Source organism: Saimiri boliviensis, chromosome 14 (assembly GCF_048565385.1).
Source record: "Saimiri boliviensis isolate mSaiBol1 chromosome 14, mSaiBol1.pri, whole genome shotgun sequence".
Classification (NCBI taxonomy): Eukaryota; Metazoa; Chordata; class Mammalia; order Primates; family Cebidae; genus Saimiri; species Saimiri boliviensis.
Genome location: NC_133462.1, coordinates 23,866,756 through 23,885,311, shown reverse-complemented (window position 1 = coordinate 23,885,311; position 18,556 = coordinate 23,866,756). Strand labels below are relative to the sequence as shown.

Here is an 18,556-nt window from a genome sequence, read left to right as displayed (position 1 = left end):
GGTTTGTGCGTTTTCATTGGTATGGCTGCTTCCTCTAATATAAAGGGTATTATTTTCCAACTAACTAGTCAACAGAATGAAACAGGATTGCAATTTTCCAATTTCAAAAGGACCGTGGCAGATGCATTTGAAAAAATAAAATAAAATCATTGGATTTATTTAAAAAAAAATTTTTTTTATTAGATGACTTGGAAATCTCTAAAGATGAGATTTTTCATCCTGGACTTGTTTGATGCAGCCTGGCTTCCCATCAGCTCCTGTCTCTCTGCCACTCATGAGTTTCTGACTTCAGAATTCTGCTTCCTCACGATGGAGCTGGGTGGCTTCGAGGGCCTTTTTTCGTCTTTAAGTATTTCGTCACCACGTCTCTGGAACTGTAGGTGGTCAGGGGTTGGGGATCAGTGAAGTCTACCCAGCTGGAATGGTCTGAACTTGAGGAAGAAACCGCGAGACTGCTGCCCTGAACTCAGCTGGGAAGGCTATGAACACGTGACCTCTGAGTGCAGGGCAGAGAAGGGCCTGTTTGATGGTTATCAATATATATATTTTTTCCTTTTGTAGAATGAAAATAGAACAGAGATGCCAAAGAGATTGGGTCCTCATCATAACCAACCCTCTCTAACTTACATGTAAGGATTTTGGTTAATTATAGAATTCTTGCTGCCTAAAACTTAAAGATACATCACTGATATTTTTGCTAAATGTTGACTGCAGCGAATCGCTAAGATGTGGCATATTGATTTCTTGTTGTGAAGTGAGCTGTTCAAGCTCCATTTAAGATTTTCATCTTGCATGTAGCCCTGAGCACATCATAGCACCATAAATTAGTTAAATTGCACATTTATCACAAATGTTATTTTAAGATACTGCGTAAATGTGATGGTTGGAAGATATACAGTAAGACTGCAACAAGCCGGGGCTTGGGCGGGGTGAGGTCAGGGTCACCTGAGCACCTGTGATTAAAACCTCCCTCCCTGGCCAACATCCCCCCTCCTCCCTGGACCCACTTAAAGGCCTGACTTGAGCGACCAATGCCTTCCTCCACTCACGTTCTCGCAACGGCAACCACAGAACATGCGCACAACGCCAGCAGACGTAGACTGGGGACTTTACATCTTCCCGTCTTATCTCAGGGAAACCAGCGCCCTTCTGGGCTAGGGGTGGAAGATTCTTCCAGACGGTGGTCCAATCTTCAGCCAGGCAAAGGTTCGGTAACCTCAGGACAAAATGGCCCCGAATTTGCAAGTAGGGTGAGACCCCAACAAGCCATACCCGCCATGCTGCCTGGTTTATGAGATTGTTATTGTGCCCAGTGAGGTTTGCACTCATGCCTAGAGCCCTACGGCCCAATTCTTATGATTCTTTAGAGATAAAGGTCATTCACGGATGCCCCCCCACCGCCACCACCACGAATATGAGCAGGACTTTCTGGGCTAAATGTCCGAGGTGCCAAAGGAGCGAGAGAACCTGTGACCTACCTTGGCTTGTCAGTCCTCGCTCTGACCCCCAAATTAGAAAGATGATCCCGAAAGTGGGGTGAGGAGGAGATGGGCACAGTGTGTTGAGTCCTTCTCCCAAACTGTCAAGAGCGGGGTTCCGCCGTCACTCGTATAAATCCCATCTCCCTTCAAGCCACATGGGCCCTGGTGGTGATGGAAGTGTTGTCAGCTTAATCTGTTAGATGCAGGACTTTGGATTCTAATAAACCGATGCTATATTTAACCTGTGAAAAATTCAAGAGTGGAAATCTGGGCTCCAGGATGTGAAGATGCGGAAGGCAGGGGAGGGAGGATGTGTCTATCCCCTGAGCCACGTTCTTCGGGGAGCCGGTCGCGGACGGAGACCTATGTGTCCGTCAGCTCCTCCCAGGTAAAGGTCAGTGGGACAAAGAATGGGTCATTAAAGAATCAGGGCTGGCCATGGAGAAGACAGCGCCTGGTGCAGGCCCTGGACCAGGAGGGGAACCTGCCTTCTTCCCTGCCTGTCCGCAAAACCCACCTGTGTGCCACACCCTAAGGCAAGAGCTGAGCTAGCACACACAGCACTATTTGCCAAAAAAAACGCATTTTAAATTGTAGTGAGTTTCCCCCTAAAAACCCGGAGAAAGACGGAATGCCGAGAGAAAATAGAGTAGACAGAAAAATTTGGACTCCTCTTGAGAAAAAGGGGCGGGGACGAGCAGAAAAACCGTAGGCGTGTTGCCGAACATCTCTGAAAGGGCTTAATTTAAATTTTTAATAAAAGAGGGGTTTTTTTTTCTTTTTTTTTTTTTTAAGTTGAGGTGTTTTATGTATTACATGGATGTAATACATCTCTCATTTGTATAATTCTAGGTTAGGAGCTATGATTCCGCATAACTGCGAGAGTAGTTTGAATATAGTAATAAAGGTATTTTACAATTTTACATGATGTTCCCAGCGTTTTGTTGGCATGATTTGCCGGGGCTAATAAAAGCTTGTGATTATCATATAAATGTTCTCCCCCTCCTCCCCTGGATGGGTTCAGTCTCCTCCCACAACCCCCCTGCCTGCTTATCTGTGGCTGTTTTAACACAGGAGAATCTGGGACCCCAAAGTCCCGTCTGCCCCACTTGGTTCTGTTTCTGTGGCTGTTTTAACATCGGAGGGAGAATCTGGGACCCCCAAAGTCCGTCTGCCCGACTTGGTCCTGACCCCTGTGACCCCCGTGCATCCAGAAGGGAGATCAAACCCCAGCAACCTCCCTGTGCAGGTCACCAGGTGCGACCGGAAGCCCTGATCCTAGGGGTCTGGCCATGTCCCTCCTGCACTGAGCATCTAACTCTAAGGCCATGTCTTCCTTTCTTGTGAATGCTTATTCTCAGTGCAGATTCTATTCAAGCCGCCTCTGAGTAAGTGCTCCCTGCTCTCCAAACGCCAAAGTTCACTAAAACTCCCCCTGATTTACGCACAGCTTCCGACTGCCAGCACCTGGCAGCCGCAGCAACCAGCTCCGTCATAAACAGATCGCATACAATTTAATTTTAATGTGCTCGTTAGTCGTAGCACATTTCAGACATAATTGTGAACGCAACACCAAATTATAGCAAAAAGACAATTTTAATGCTGCCGTAGAAAAAAGGGTTATATGAAGAGTCACATAATGGTGCTTCATTGTCAACAACCAAACAGGGCACAGAGTGTGTTACGGTGTCTGTGCTGTTTACATGCCAATATTTTATACAAAGGTTCTCATATGGTGTCAGCTGTCAGTTACTTCTGCAAATTAACTGCCAAAAATGGAGAAGAACAGAATCACTTGGAGAGCCGGTAACCACGGGTTACCTTTCATAAGCCTAAAGATAAAGCTGCAGTGTGGGATCTTGGGAGAATAATTAGGAAGAACAAAACAGAAAGTTACCAATTGAAATAGAAAGGCATCCTACAATATGGAATAGCAACCAAGAGGGCTTATAAATAAGTGAAAGAGGTTGGATCACAGAATGCCTCATGACTTTTAAGCAAAGTATTACAGTACAAACATTTTAAAGGCTTTATCAATGTTTAGGAAATACAGTACAAGTTCTCTCTCTCTCTCTCTCTTTTTTTTTTTTTGTTCTTTTTTTTTTAACCTTTTCAAATAGACTTAACCCTTTGAGCACTGAGTTTATTTTGAGCGTTCTTTGATTTCTAATAAATACCTTTAAAAATCATGTGCAAAATAGTTATGCCTGCCAGGGATGTTTTTCCCGGTCTCGTTTATTCAGACTGCTCGAAACAAATGATAATATGATGCTAATAAATATGTATAATTTAAACATGAACCTCTATCAATATAGATGTACTGTATAGCAAAACAAACTATCATACTTTGCTTTCAGATAATGTTTCTGTATACTTTATAAATGCTATCTGTGGTATCTTCTGTATAATTTACAATGTTTGCATGTAAAAAACAAAACCCATAGACCTTAAAAAAAAGAAAAGAAATATACACTATACATAGGCACAGCTTATGCCCAGAGCATAGCAGGTGCATAAAACACTGTTGCTATAAATGCAAGAGAAAAAGGGTCATTTAACCACAATCACATTTTTTTTCATAAGAGAGTCTGAAATCTATACAATATATACATCTATGTTTCAATGTGAAAATAATATTCTTTTAAATTTCAAGGCGTGTTATACCCCTGCAGATCTGCATAAATGGAGATTCATATTATTCATTATAACTAAGCTGGTAAGGAGTTTAAAAAACAGAGCTTCATACATTATTATTATTTCATTTTATTTTTTAACCAAATTAATGCAAAAGTGCTTCAAAGTACTCAGAGGGCTAAAGATGAAAGGGTGAGGAATGCCAGCACACTCGAGTCTCGTGGAAAAAGTGTGCCTGATTTCGTTATAAATGCTTAATTAAACTGTCTGTTAATGCATGCAGCTTGAAGCATCGGAGGATGCTCACAACTAAATCCCATTTACACAAAGTTCCAAACACTTACCACTGCATTTTAACCTTCATATTTTACCAGTAACAACAGCTGATTATGCACCTCTATTAAACACTGTACAGTTATACAAAACAGTCCAGCCCAGAGTGATTCTCTGCAGTTAAAATAAGGACATGTGCCAAGATCAACAAGTCAGAGGGGGCCTGAAGGTGCCTTCCACAGTTTCCCTCAAAGCAAACTGCAGTTCTTTCTATCAAAAGCAAATGCTACTGCTTCTCTAACTCAGAGACATACAGAAGGTGGTCTTCCGGAGATTTCCCGTGTGTTTTGCTAAGGTGGAGTTTAACAGCGTGCTTGCTGGCAAAGGTCCGATTGCAAAGTTTGCACTGATAGGAGGTCCCCAGGTCCTCCTCAGGGGAGGACGTCACCATTTTTTCTGATGGTGACTTGGTTTGTGCTATCTGATTGTTAATCTGTTCGGTGGACAGTTTGGATAAGTCCCGTAGCCGGAAGCCTAGGTGTGACTCCAGGTGACTGATGTATGTCGAAGGAGTCCTGATTTGGGACGCACAGTCGTTACAAAAGAAGACGGGGTGGCCAGTGTCCAGGTTTTTGAGGAACTTTGTTCCACCTGTCCTTCGAAGCTGGTATTTCACGTTGGCCAGCCAGTGGCTGATGGTGGTCATGGACAGTCCAGTGAACCTGGAGATATGCATCCGCTCCTGGGGGCTCAGGTCTGACATGATGTACTTCCCTTCCGAGGTCTGCCGGAGGCTGGCGGCAAACTGGGCCTGGAGGATCAGGAGGTGCTGGGGGTTCCAGTTTGACTGGCGGCCCTTCCTCTTCTGGGCAGGCGTCGACTCCTCAGCCTCCTCCAGAGTGGCCCCGTCAATGTCAGACTTCTCGGAGATGCTGGAAGGAGTGGAGGATTTTGACGTGTGGCTCTCTGTCAAGTTCTTCAGCATATCGGATATATCTGACAAGGCATTCTCGCGTAGCGGCGAGTTTGACATGAATGATACGACGGCAGATGTCTTTGCCGTTGTCACCGTGGATGAGGAGGTTGCCGGGGCTGTGGACGTGGGTGACAGAAGCACTGAACCCAAGGAGCAGCCTTTGTCACTCTTCCCTTTTGTCAAGTCTATGGGCTGGTCATTGTTGACGTGGTAGAAATAGCGGTCGAGGTGGTCTGCCTTCTTGGACTGCAGGGGCGGCGGGGTGGCCACGGCGGCCTTCTCCGCCAGGCTGTTGCTCATCTTGAAAAGCATGCTCATGGGGTCCAGGGCAGGCAGGGAGGGCTTGGCGGCCTTGCCCAGGTGAATGTTCATGACTGACTGCAGGGCGCTCAAAGGGTTAACAAAAGGCTGTTCGGGCGGGTGGTCGGTGATGATGGCCGTGCTGCCACTCAAGCTGCTGGCCAGGGGCTTCACCAACTCCTTGCCGTTTTCCACCGGCTCGGCCAGCGGGCTCCCGTCCTTGCACCCATCCCGTGGGGGGCTGGGGCTGCTCTCCTGGCTTCGGAAGCCCCCATCACTGGACGCCTCCATCTTGATGGGCTCCCCGACCTCGCTGCTGCACGGGGAGGGGGTGGCCCGCTTGGGCGGGGACAGCTTCCCATCGGGCTCCTTCATCTTCTCCTCCACTTTGGCAACTTTCTCAGTGACCTTTTTCACCAGCTCCTCCATGGCATGGAAGTTTGTCTTGGGCATGGGGGAGGTCTGGCTGCTGGGCGGAGAGACCAGGGTCTGGTTTTTCGTCGGGGAGACAATCTCACTGTTGCCAAACATGGGTTTCAGGGGCGTGCTCTTCCCCGACGAACCCAGGGACAGCTTCATCATGTTGGGCAGTTGGTAGGCGGCGTGGATGCTGGGGTAACCCCCCCAGCTAGGAGTGCCGTTCTGGGCCTTGTTGATTGCAGATGTCACTGTGTTTTCCAGGGATTTGAGGATATCGAGCCCCCCCTTGGGACTCTCTTCTAGGTCATTTTCGGTCAAGTAATGGTATTTGGAAGAGATGTCGCACTTCTCCTCGTCTTCGCCAGGCTTGTCCTTTTGCCTGGATTTCTCGTCGGTGACCGTTTTCTCCTTGTCGACTTCCTTCTTGACCTCCACATTCAGTTTTGGGGAGATGCTGGCGGGTGTGCTGGAGGGGGACGTGAAGGTGGTGGCCGCCAGGGGCACGGACTGGACCTTCTCGTCCAGCAGGGTTGTGATGGTAGGCGTGACGGGCGTCTCCACAATGGGTTTCCCCTTCTTCATGGCCGAGTTGGTGACCTTGATGAAGTGGCCGGTGACCATCATGTGGGCTGTGAGCTCCTGCAGGGTGTCGTGCGAGCTCCCACACTCCATGCACTTCAGGATCTGCGACTTCCGGGCCTCAAAGTGCCACGCGTAGCTGGCCCCGTTCTGGTGGCCGTATCGGTTATTTGGCGTGATGTAGGGGTTGGAGTTCTTCTGAAGGGCATCGTTGGTGTCCGAGATGGTGGCTTTGGGGGTTCCACCGGTGGAATCCGGGGAGCTGGGGAGCTCCAGCTCCAGGGACGCTTTCTTCCGAGCGGCTGGGATGATTTTGGCGGCGACAGGAGTGACGGGTTCCTTCAGAGGCACTTTTTGGTAGTGTTTTGTTTTGATCATATGGACACTCAAATCCTGCAGGGACTCAAAGGAGTGACCACAGTACATGCACTTCAGCACCTTCTGGGCGTCTTCCTTCCCTTCCATTTCCAGCAAGGAGCGTTTGCGAGGCTTGGACCAGCGCTTGGGGTTGTTGTTATCGGTCTCATGGTTGTCGTCCCGGTAATGGCCCGTCTCGTTCATATGCACCGTCAACTCCACCAGGGTGTCGTAGGCGGCGCTGCAGTCCTTACAGCGGAACTTGCTGGCCCCCGTGAAGATGGAGCCGTAGAGCTTGCTGCTCTGCCGGTACAGCTGCACGGTGCTGAAGAGGCTGGGCTCCGGGAGCATGCGGCTCTGCGACACCTGCTGCAGGGTCTTAGCCATGGCGCTCTGGTGCCAGTCGAAGCTCCCGCTGCCACAGCTGCTGCTGCTGCTGCTGCTGCTGCTACTGCTGCCATTGTTCTTCTCCGAGGAGGGCTGCTGCAGGTTGAGGTTGAGGTTGGACCAGTAGGAGTTGGAGAGGAAGTTGTTGTACACGGCCTTCATCTGCTCCAGGCTATCCGACACAGTCGTGTCTTCCAAGGGGACCGTGACCTCCTTGGTCTCCTCTTCGTTCTTGATGGAGCCACTTTCAAAGTCAGCCATTCGGTCACTGGTCTCACTGATGTGTGACTCGCTGTCCATTTCGTGGCTAGAAAACTCGGCGGCCGGGGAGTTCTGGTAGCTGGGGCAGGTCCTGGTGAGCTCCTTCTCCGGGCACATGTACTTGGCCGAGGGCTCTCCATCTGCCGTGTGCTCCTCGGGGTCTAAACCTTCGTCCACCAGGGCAGCAGCCTTTAACTCTTCGGAAACATAGGCTGCCGTGATAACAGGTGTGAACGAGAGACAGGTGGGATGGAATGAAGAGAGAGAGGGAGAAGGAGAGAAAGAAAAAAAAAAGCATTAGTACGTGTTGATCTTACCTGGAATATGTTCTGGGCTCTCAGGAAAACACAGCAACCCAGATGGGTACATTTATTTGTAAAATTAAATAGTTAAAATTGTGGTGTTTCTTTGGAGCAAAAAAAAAAAAAAAATCTGCTCTTCAAACATAATTCGCCACCTTATTCTTCTCAAGGGGCAACAGCTTGAAATTAAAACTAAATTTGAAATTAATGAAGCACATTCTGGAGGTGGCATTCATTTCTAAAGTAATAAATTACTTGTATCAACCTCAGAGACAGCAGTTCCTGTCTGTCAATTAATATGTCTTATGCTTCTCCTACCCCTAATGCATTTCTTAACAGACAGATTCACAATTTAAATTAAGCAAGCATTTTTTACTCATTACATTTTTGAGGCTCAATCTTTAATAAATATAAAGTATAAAAGCATCAATAAAATTTTTACCAAGTAAAAAGAAAGTGCATTCATTGTAATAAATGAAAAACAAGGTTTTGTGGCTTTTTTTTTTCTTTCTTTCTTCCTTCTGGAAAAGTAGGTCTCAGAAAAGCTTAGAGGTAAGTTTATTGGGAGGGATAGGTGTGGGTTCGTTCCGGTTGAGAGGCGACACCTTGACCGGCTACCACGCAGCCCCCAGCCCCGTCCCCGACGTGAGCACTCTGCCGTTAGCAGCCACCCGCGCACACACACTCTCCATGCAGAATTATGTCAGAACAAGTTCAGGAAAATTGGTATGCGGCGCTCATTCCTGCTGTATAAATATATACAAGACCTTCCAGTGGACCTTACAAATGTCAAAGTGTTTGCTCTTTAGACTACTTTGTCAATATTTACTCAGTATAAGCTTCATGGGCATCCAACAGAGATGCTGTCTTTCTGGAAGCGATGTAATGGGATGTAAATCCAACATGCCTTCCCACGCAGGTGGAGGACAGGCCACGCGCCCGCAGGTTCTGGAAGACGCATATCCAGAGACGCAGAGCCTGGAGAATACTTGTAGTTCATGCAACAGGGCGTTTTTTTGTTTGTTTGTTTGTTTGTTTGTTTCATTCTCTTGCATTCGGTGACTTGCATTACTCCTTACTAAACTCATCTGTCACTGCATACTGCATCGGAGTAGATTTTTGGCCTGTGAGGCGTGGCCAGCCCTGTGGCTAAGAACAATTTCAAGGTAAAGGAAAAGGGGGAAAAAGTGATCTGTCCTGTCAGTTTCTAAATACTTGTTTGCTTCGAAAGGCCGGGGGGGAAGTGTGTTAGGTAGCCGGAAGGCTGCAATGCCAATTGCAAGGCTGATTTCTACGAAAAGCTCTTCAGAAAAGATGAAAAGCATTGTTTGTAGAATTGACTCCGCTAAGTTTAAAGATCTGTCCCCGTTCCATTTCACATCAGAAAACAAACTAACACCGGTGAAATGAGTCCCTGGAACCCAAACGGATAGGCCCCCCTCGTTCCTTCCAGGACAAGTGTGATTCTGGTGCTCCTAAGCCCCTGCTTTCAGGGCCAAGATTCCTAAGTTGAGACACACGGAATTCCAACACTGATGTCATGTGAACTTGGATGGGAACTGTCCCAGGTACACACATCGGCTGCAGGGAGGGGGATACTTCTGCTCATTTGCCAACTACAAAGCAAGAGTCTTGTGCAGGAGCTACAGATGTTCTTTACACATGACCAGAAGGGAATGCCCTGCTGTGGTCGGTCAGCTGAGTGTGAGGTGCTGTGGGGAACCTCAAGTTTGAGGTCATGCACTTCACAATGACAAATAAAGACGGCAGAAGCTCTGTTCCTAGGGCCAGGATCAAATGAAACGGAAATACAGTGTTGGCCATTGGAGGCTCCCGTGCTGGCCACAAGGAAGACTGGGAACGCGTGTGTTGGAAAAAGAACAGGAAAAGAAAAAGAAAACAAGTCGTCTCACTCTCCACCCCCCGCCCCCCGTCCCTAACAGGCTCCCTCAGCATGCAGCGTATTCTAGAAATCTGGACTCAACACTCCAACGGGGTAGCAGGCCTGGAGGAAGAACAGCCAAGGCAGAGTAACGATGCATCCCAATTTGCCCGGACCTGTCCCGGTTTCAGCACTGAACATCCTGCATCCCGGGAACCCACTCAGTCTTGTGCAAACGGAACAATGGCTTGCTCCCCTAGCTGGGGTACACGGTATGAGTGAGGTCAGAGCATCCAGGTGGGTCTGCAACCTCTCTTATAACCCTCTCAGGGAACAGCCGGAGCAGGGTAGGCTGGGTTTAGCTAGACACGGCCCACTGTCTGCAGAAGTGCATGGGGTGCATGCACATTTGATGTTTCCATAGTAGGGTTTTACTGTAAACGGGAAAGAGGAGGAAATCCCATAGCTGGTGTCCCTCTCACTGAGACCCAAGGAAATGCCCAGGCTGTAGATGCCGGTGATGTAGACAGGCAAAGATATCAAAGCCCCTTCTTTCCTGCAGGTGCCCCTCGGAGCCAGTCTGCAGTACAAAGCCCACACCCTGGGGATTTTGCCCCTATTACAGTAGCTCCCATGAAATTAAGTCTGGGAGAGAAATGGCCCCACAGCAGCCACTAAGAGAGGCCACCAGCAGCCAGAAGAAGCAGAGCCAACAGTGAACATGACAGAGTCCTCTGTGGGTGGAGGCTGCCAGGTGAATAGGGAACCCAGGGGCTCTGCCAGCCCACCTCTCACCCAGGAGCAATGCATCTCCCATGGCTAGAGCTTTCCCCACCCCTGCTGCACAAGCACCAACCCAGCCCAGGCTTACCGGAGCACCCTTCCCCAACACATGCACCATCAATGACGTGACCAGCTCCCATCCCGGGCTGGCCCATAACATGCACCGATATGCTTGTAAATTACACAGCACTGTCAGCATGGGATCAGTCTGATGACCAAAGAGGAAATTAACAGGGAAAGAAAAGGCCAACCTCTCCACCTCCCTGGTGGGGACAAGAGCCAACTCAGAGGAGAATTAAAAGGTTCTAATGCCGAGGAGAACTCGGTCCTGGAGACACCTGCCCTCACCGCACATCCCACCCCTGGCCTTGTCATGGTTTCTGAGGGTCCTTACAAGCGCATGCCCTCATGGCTATGATGGGAGCCTCACTCTCTGTTCAAATGACCATTTTCTTTTCCGATCCGAAGGTGTATTTCCTTAGGTGGAGCCTAAGACTTTTACCCATTGGTTCTCCCGTCCACATTAAAGTAAAGGGAAAGGTCAGATGTGGTGGCTCATGCCTGTAATCCCAGCGCTTTTGGAGGCCAAGGCAGGTGGATTCCCTGCGCTCAGAAGTTTGAGACCAGCTTGGGCAACATGGTGAAACCCCCATCTCTACTAAAATACAAAAAAATCAGCCGGACATGGTGGCACACACCTGTGGTCCCAGCTACTCCAGAGACTGACGCAGAAGAATCGCTTCAACCCGGGAGGCATAGGTTGCAGTGAGCCAAGACCCATCGCTGCACTCCAGCCTGGCAACAAAACAAGACCCTATCTCCAAAAATAAATAAATTCATAAAAATAAAGGAAAATAACCATCCTTCCACCATGCTTTGTAATCACTTCACTACTCTGAGAATATCATTTAACCTCTTGACTACTGAACTTTAAAAATGTTCAAGAAAATGGAAATGGACCCAGTGAAATGAGGGAATTACGGGATGAAAGGCACTCCACAAATGCGCATCAAGCGCCCACAGGAGCCAGGCAGGTTTCCACACACTGAGCAGGGCAGAGTTTAGGCCTCCATTTCCCTCTCTGAATGATGTGGCGCACTAGAGTAATACCGGTAAGGTCCTTTCTCGGTGACATGTCCATCATTTTATCGCCTTTCAGAGAAGGTAGAGCTGAGATGTAAAGTCGCTTAATCTGGCTCCTTCTCTGCAAATGCCAACATCCCCAACACTCAGCAAATCGAGTCTTTCCTCAGTGCTTTCTTGAGACTGAGCTTGACATGCAAAGCCCCTGTCTGGATAGAAGGAAGGGCTTCTGGAAGCTGGCACAGCAAATGTCCTGTATCAGGCAAGGACAGGAGGAAAGACTGGGTGTTTCCAGTCACTGTGCAGGTGGTGAGAAGTCAACAGCGGTGTGGGGCAGGGCTGTCAGGAACCTGGTCCCCACCAGTGGCAGGCACTGTCCCCCGATTCCACCTGACAATGTATCACGTGTGAGCTTAGGAAACTCTGCTACTGTCTCCAATGGTGTCTGAGATTACTTAAATTCCGTGTTGCTGCTTCACTTTCTGCGCATTCTTGACTGAATTCTCTAAGGGCAAGAACCTTCCATTCTTAGTCTTACACGCAGTAGGGGAGCAATGGACAGTGGCTGTCTCATTTCAAAGACGTTATAGGGGTCATGTCCAGCAGCAAGGAGTTGTAACAGCCTTTGTAACAGGATTCCCCCTTCTCCCTGCAGCCTCCCACACCGGCCCAGTCTAGCCACTAGCATCTCTCACCCCATCCGCAACCAACTCCTTGACTCCAGCCCCAGCCCCAGCCCCAGATAGTAATCTCATCTCCAAGCAGAAGCTGCTGAGATTAATATGGAAAAGCGGGCTGGTCATGTCACCTCCTCATTTAACACCCTCAGTAACTTCCCACTGGGCTCAGAAGAACATCCAGATTCCTCAACTTCCTTCCTAAAGGAAGTGCCCCACTGTTCGGCCCGGCTCCCCTCCAGCCCCTCTCAGCTTCTGAGATGCACCAAGATCTCTCACTCCTCACTTTCTAGTGCTGACTCCTCTGCTGGAAACCCTGGGGCAGGTGCAGTAAAGTGGAAAATGCAGAACTCACGCTTCCCCAGGCCTCAGGGAAAAAGCTCTTGGGGACCGCATAGCTTTGACTCCAGCTTTTGTCCCCTTAGTGATGGGGATCACTTGTCTATGGCCAGATGTTCCAACACACTGTCAGCTTTCTGTGGTCAGGACCAGACCCCACACCCTCACACCCTAGATACCAGCTGCAACCCTACTGTCCGGCCCACAGTGGCCACTCAGTGCATGTCAGTGGGATGAATGAATGAATGGATGGATGGACATCATCGATGGCTGCTTCACACCTCCTCAATAGTTGCCAAAATATCCTGAGTCCAGCCAATCCCAATGCAAAGCAGATATGCTGGGGTGAGACCCAAAGTCCATCCTGACCAGCTCTGTCTGCCTGTGACTGGCATGTTCATCAGTGCCACTTCATGAGGAAAGGTCTCTGGGGTAGACCGGAACCCATCACCATGGAAGACAGGGAGAGACACCCCAGTCGGTGGTCTCCTTGCACTGGAGCCCCTCAAGCTGTGCCCACACTCAAATATCCTCTTTAGGAAAGCATTATTGGTTGGGTGCAGCTCTTGTCTATAATCCCAGCACTTTGAGGCTAAGGTGGAAGAATCGCTTGAGCCCAGGAGTTCAAGACCAGCCTGGGCAACACAGCAAGACCCATCTCTATAATGCCTTTAACCATTAACTGGGCATGGTGGCATGTGTCTGTAGTCCCAACTACTTAGGGGCTTGAGGCAGGAGGCTCACCTGAGCCAGGAGGTTGAGGCTGCAGTGAGTTATGATGACACCAGTGCACTAAAGCCCAGGTGACACAGTGATTCTGTCTCTTAAAAAGAAAAAAAAAAAAGTAGGTCAGGCGCAGTGGCTTACACCTGTAATCCTAGCAGCACTTTGGCAGGCTGAGGCGGGCAGATTGTCTGAGCTCAGGAGATTGAGACAATCCTGGGCAATGTGGTAAAACGGTGTCTCTACTAAAAAATACAAAAATATCAGCCCAGCATGGTGGCGGGCGCCTGTAGTCCCAAGTACTTGAGAGGCTGAGAGGCGAGAATCGCTTTAACCTGGGAGGCAGAGGCTGCAGTGAGCTAAGATCCTGTCATTGCACTCCAGCCTGGGCAGCAGAGCAAGACACTGTCCCAGGAAAAAAAAAAAAGGAAAAGGAAAAGTGGAAGTGGAAGAAAAAGAATGCATTATCATCCATCCCTCTATCCCTCTTTTCTCTTGAACTAATAAAATGGGAGCCTCTCCTGCCAGCTCCCATGGAGGAGGCAGCTAGACTGTGAGGGGGAGGAGGTTCTCATTCAAACCAAGCCAACAGCTGCAAAGGAGTGAGCAGGGGCACCCACATTGCATCCCATGCTTCCCCAAGTCCCTCCCTTGAAAGAGTCTCCCTTTGAGACATGAGCCCCTGCGGAACGGCTGTACCCGCTTCCCCACAAACATGTCACTCTCCTTACCCCACCGATGAAGTGTGTGCTTCAAGCGGCAAGACAGCCATCGATCTCTCAAGAGCTGAGTGCCAAGGACACATTTCCAGACAACTGCCTGAACCGAAGAACTTGGCATGCACAGAGCCGAATGGGACTCCTGGGTAGCGACACACATCCATGAGAAATAAAAGCTCCCAAACTTACAAAAGCTTTCTGCAAAGTTCTATAGCCCAACGACCTTGGAAGGCCACTCGATGGAAAGCAAAACGAACACACACACAAACAAAAATCAAAGACAGGACAGGGATCCTGCATAGCATGAGCATATTTAGGAGCTGTGTTCACATGCATTCCGGTTCTCTCAATGGTCAAGGAAGGTGGGAAAATCATCTCTGTTTTGCAGAAAAGGAAACAGGAGTTCTGGCTGGTTTCACAGCACACTTGCACTGACGAACCGGTTCTGACCCCAAGCCCTCTACTGCAACCACTCAGGATGAGTCCCTGCAGGTAGACAGGGTATTTCCCTGAACTCCGAAGATCCACACCCTGGTCCCCTGACACTGGACCACACAGGAAGTGAAGAAGGGAGCTCCCTATCCCTGGAATGCGGAGTGGGCAGCCCGACAGAGCCTTCTGACTACCCCAGTGGGATCCACACCTGCCCCTCCAGGAAGGTCCAGTATCCCCACCCTCAGTTCACCACCGGTGTGGCTTCCACACCACGTATGTGGGGATGCCAGACGTATCACATCCTGGGAGAGAAGGGAGCTGGCCCACCATGGCCATCAACGGTCTGGAGACAGCAATCCTTTCATTAATATGTATTGTTGTCATTAACTAAACTCAACTGCTAGGTAAAAAGAAATTAATATGCTTCAATATAAATATAAAACAGTAAGCTGGGGCATAACCGAATTCGTTTCTGGGCAAGGAGGAATTACCTTCATCACACAGTTAGGAATCTCTCCCGAAAGATAAAGAGGAAGTGTCGGCTCAGATCTGCACTCTCCAGCCACGGGGGCTGTGGGTGGGCAAGTCAGGAATGGGGGTGGGGCACGGGGTGTGGGTGGAAAGAAGGGAAAAGGAAGCATAGCTGCGTTGCCCTCCCCGACGCCATTTCCAAGGAAACTGTCCTGGGAACGTTAGCATCTTCTGGGCTGAAACGAAGGTATTGAAGTTACAACCCTCTGTTTTCCCTGGGAAGGTGCTTTGCTGGCTAAAACTTCTTACAGATTCCTTTTCTCCATGTCTTCTCATTATGGAGAGTCTGGAAAAGCACCCCGCTCAGCAATGAGCGCCTCTGGTCATCTGAACGTTAAGTCCAATGCTGAGGACTCCAGGTGTTTTCCCCTACTTTCCTCGATACTCAGATTTTCAAATGACACAAGGTGATTTGTATTTTGTATTTTGTATTTTTTTTTTTTTTTTTTTGAGACACGGTCATGCTCTGTCATGTCTTCAACCCGGGTTGAAGTGTAGTGGTGCAATCACAGCTCACTGCAGCCTCGAACATCTGGACGCAAGCCATCCTCCCGCCTCAGCCTCCTGGGTAGCTAGGACTACAGGCACCAGGCGCCACGCCAGGATAAGAGTGCTGTTTTTGTTTTGTTTTGTTTTGACATGGAGTTTCGCTGTGTTGTCCAGGCTGGAGTGCGATCGTTCGATCTCGGCTCACTGCCACCTCCGCCTCCTGGGTTCAAACGATTCTCCTGCCTCAGACTCCCGAATAGCTGGGTCTACGGGCGTGTACTACCATGCCTGGCTAATTTTTTTTTTTTTTTGTATTTTTAGTAGAGTATTTGTTTCACCATGTTAGCCAGGCTGGTCTCGATCCCCTCACCTTGTGGATCTGCCCCTCTCTGCCTCTCAAAGTGCTTGCGTGAGTCACCACACCTGGCCAGTGTTTTTTGTTGTTGTTGTTCTGTTTTGGTTTTTTGTTTGTTTGTTGTGTTTTGTTTTTTAGTAACAATTTAACTAGCTGAAGGGGTGACCAAAAAGGAAATTAACTACTCAGCCAACTCTGGCGGACACAGCCAGCAGGAAGCAAATGGAAGACAGGCGTCAGTTTCTGCCCCAGGGGTGACCTGGAGCTGTCCTGGGCAAAGAAGACAAAAAGCGGCCAGCAAGGCCAGGGAAGCCCCAGGAGGAACAGGCCCCGCGGCCTCTGCAAGTCTCCAAGAGCCACCCTCAGGCCCTCACACCGGATCACACTGGAAACACACAACTGTGCAGAAGACAGCTTATGGTCCGGGCATGGTGGCTCGTGCTTGTAACCCCAGCACTTTGAGAGGCCAAGGCAGGAGGATTGCTTGTGCCCAGGATATTGAGACCAGCCTGGGCAACAACAGCAAGATCCTGTCTCTACAAAAAAAAAAAAAAAAAAAAAAAAAAAAGTGGGAATGGTGGCGCACACCTGTGGTCTCAGCTACTCAGGAGGCTGAGGTTGGAGGATCACTTAAGCCCAGGAGTTTAAGGCTGTAGTGAGCTGTGATCATGCCACTGCACTCCAGCCTGGATGACAAAGCAAGGCTGTCTCAAAAAAAAAAAAAAAAAAAAAAGGATGATGATGGCTTGGGAAGGTGGCTGTCAGGTGTGTTTTTCCCAAGCAGGCTCTCCAGGACTCATGCATGGCAATCTCTGCAGACCCTCCTGCCCTTTCCTCATAGCCGGAATCAACTTCAATGCCTAAGTGCTCAGTAAGCACTGAGTCCCCTTGTCTGCTGCAGAATGTGCTTGGACAAGGGACCATTTCTCACTCCTCACCTACCTGCCTCCCTCGCACCTGGGCCCACAACAGAACAGACCCCAGGAAATGGCAGGAGGAGACAGGAAGGGACAAATCAAAAGCCACAGCAACCCAATGTGGACAGTCGTCCGGGAGGGCAGTAGCTGCACTCTGAAGAGGACCTGCCGATTCTGTGCTCTGTCACCCAGCCTGGAGTGTAGTGGTGTCATCATGGCTCACTGCAGCCTCGAACTCCTGGGCTCAAGTGATCCTCCCACCTCAGCCTCCCTAGTAGCTGGAACTACAGGTAAGCACCACTATGCTAATTAAAAACAATCTTTTTTTTTTTTTTTTTTTTTTAAAGACTGGGTCTTGCTGTGTTGCCTAGGCTGCTCTGGAACTCCTGGCCTCAAGCGATCCTCTAGCCTCCGCCTCCCAAAGCACTGAGATTCCGGCATGAGCCACCAAGCCGGGCAGGACCTGCTTTTCGTGCACTGCATTTTTCTCTGGGAAACAACGTGATATTCGGCAGGGAGGCCCTGGGTCTCAGCTCCTGCCCTGCCATGGATTAGCCCTGTGGCTGTGATGACTGACTTCACATCTGGGAACATCAGTTTCTTCATCCACAAATGGGAGGGAGGAATGGGAAGATGCAGCCGGGCACATCTGCCTCCCAGGTGTTTGCAGGCAACCAAGGATTTCATAAGGATTGGGCATAAAGGCCTTTTGCAAGTTAAAGAAACTCTACAAAGAGAGGTGTACCAACTGCACAGGGATTGTGTTCCATGGGAGCACAGGAGGCTGCCCGCTGTTAGGCATCTGGGAGGCAAGGCCAGGGGACGGCCCCTAGGCACATCCTTCCTCTTGTAAAGACCCTCTACGCTGACCTCCCCGCCTTTCAGGAAAGGAGGAGGTGGGGGGACCAGCATCAAGCCCTGCTGGGGTGAGAGCTCCCACTGGGGCTTGGGTTCTGTCCCTCCTGCCTCTGGGCAGCCTTAAAATGGAGGCTACAGAAAAGGAAGAAAGTCAGACAGAGAGGGGAAGAAAAAGGGAGAGAAACCAAGGGCAAGGAAAGGAGGTGAGGAAGGAAGAGACGATGTCAGACGCACACCTGCAGCATGAGCGCTATTGATCAGGCACAGTTCTCCTCCCCAGGCCCCGGCCCCTGCTGCAGGGATTCTAGGAAGGATGTAGGCAGGAACATGGACTCGGTCCCGCTCCACACCACTGCATGGAACTGACTTGGGATCCCCAGTCCACGGTGCCAGCTGGGGTGGCCACCTCGGACACTGGCTCTCAGACTGGCTGCCACTGTCCCTACAGCCCTCAGCCCCCAGCCGGGCCACATTCTCCTCCAGGCTGAAACCAGTGGCCGTGTCCACTGGGCTTCTGCCTTGAATCACCTTCCTCTGTGTCAGGGAAAGGGCTCAAAGTCCCCAGAAAATTTCACCTAAATCTCAGCTTATTCTCAATGCACCTGGAAAATCTGGATGAACTGATCCATTTGACACAAGAATTTCTGCTTGACAAAGGACTCTTCTAAGTGCCTTACACACTGTGCCCCCTGGGTTATGCTTATATATGGGGGCTCTCTGCTGGGCAAACATGTTGCACACCTTACTATGATGAAGCAAGGGGATTCCTTTCTCAGGGGAACCATACCTGCCTAT

General features: G+C 49.5%; 1 protein-coding gene across 1 annotated transcript in view; it reads right to left on the bottom strand.

Moving 5' to 3' along the window:
* Positions 1–4,226: 4,226 nt before the first annotated feature.
* Positions 4,227–18,556, bottom strand: part of TSHZ3 (teashirt zinc finger homeobox 3) — a 73,918-nt gene continuing 59,588 nt past the window's right edge. Inside the window, exon 2 of the mRNA XM_003937307.3 lies at positions 4,227–7,880. Within this exon, the coding sequence (XP_003937356.2) occupies positions 4,675–7,880 (3,206 nt within the window). The 3' untranslated portion in view covers positions 4,227–4,674. The remainder of the gene's footprint in view (positions 7,881–18,556) is intronic.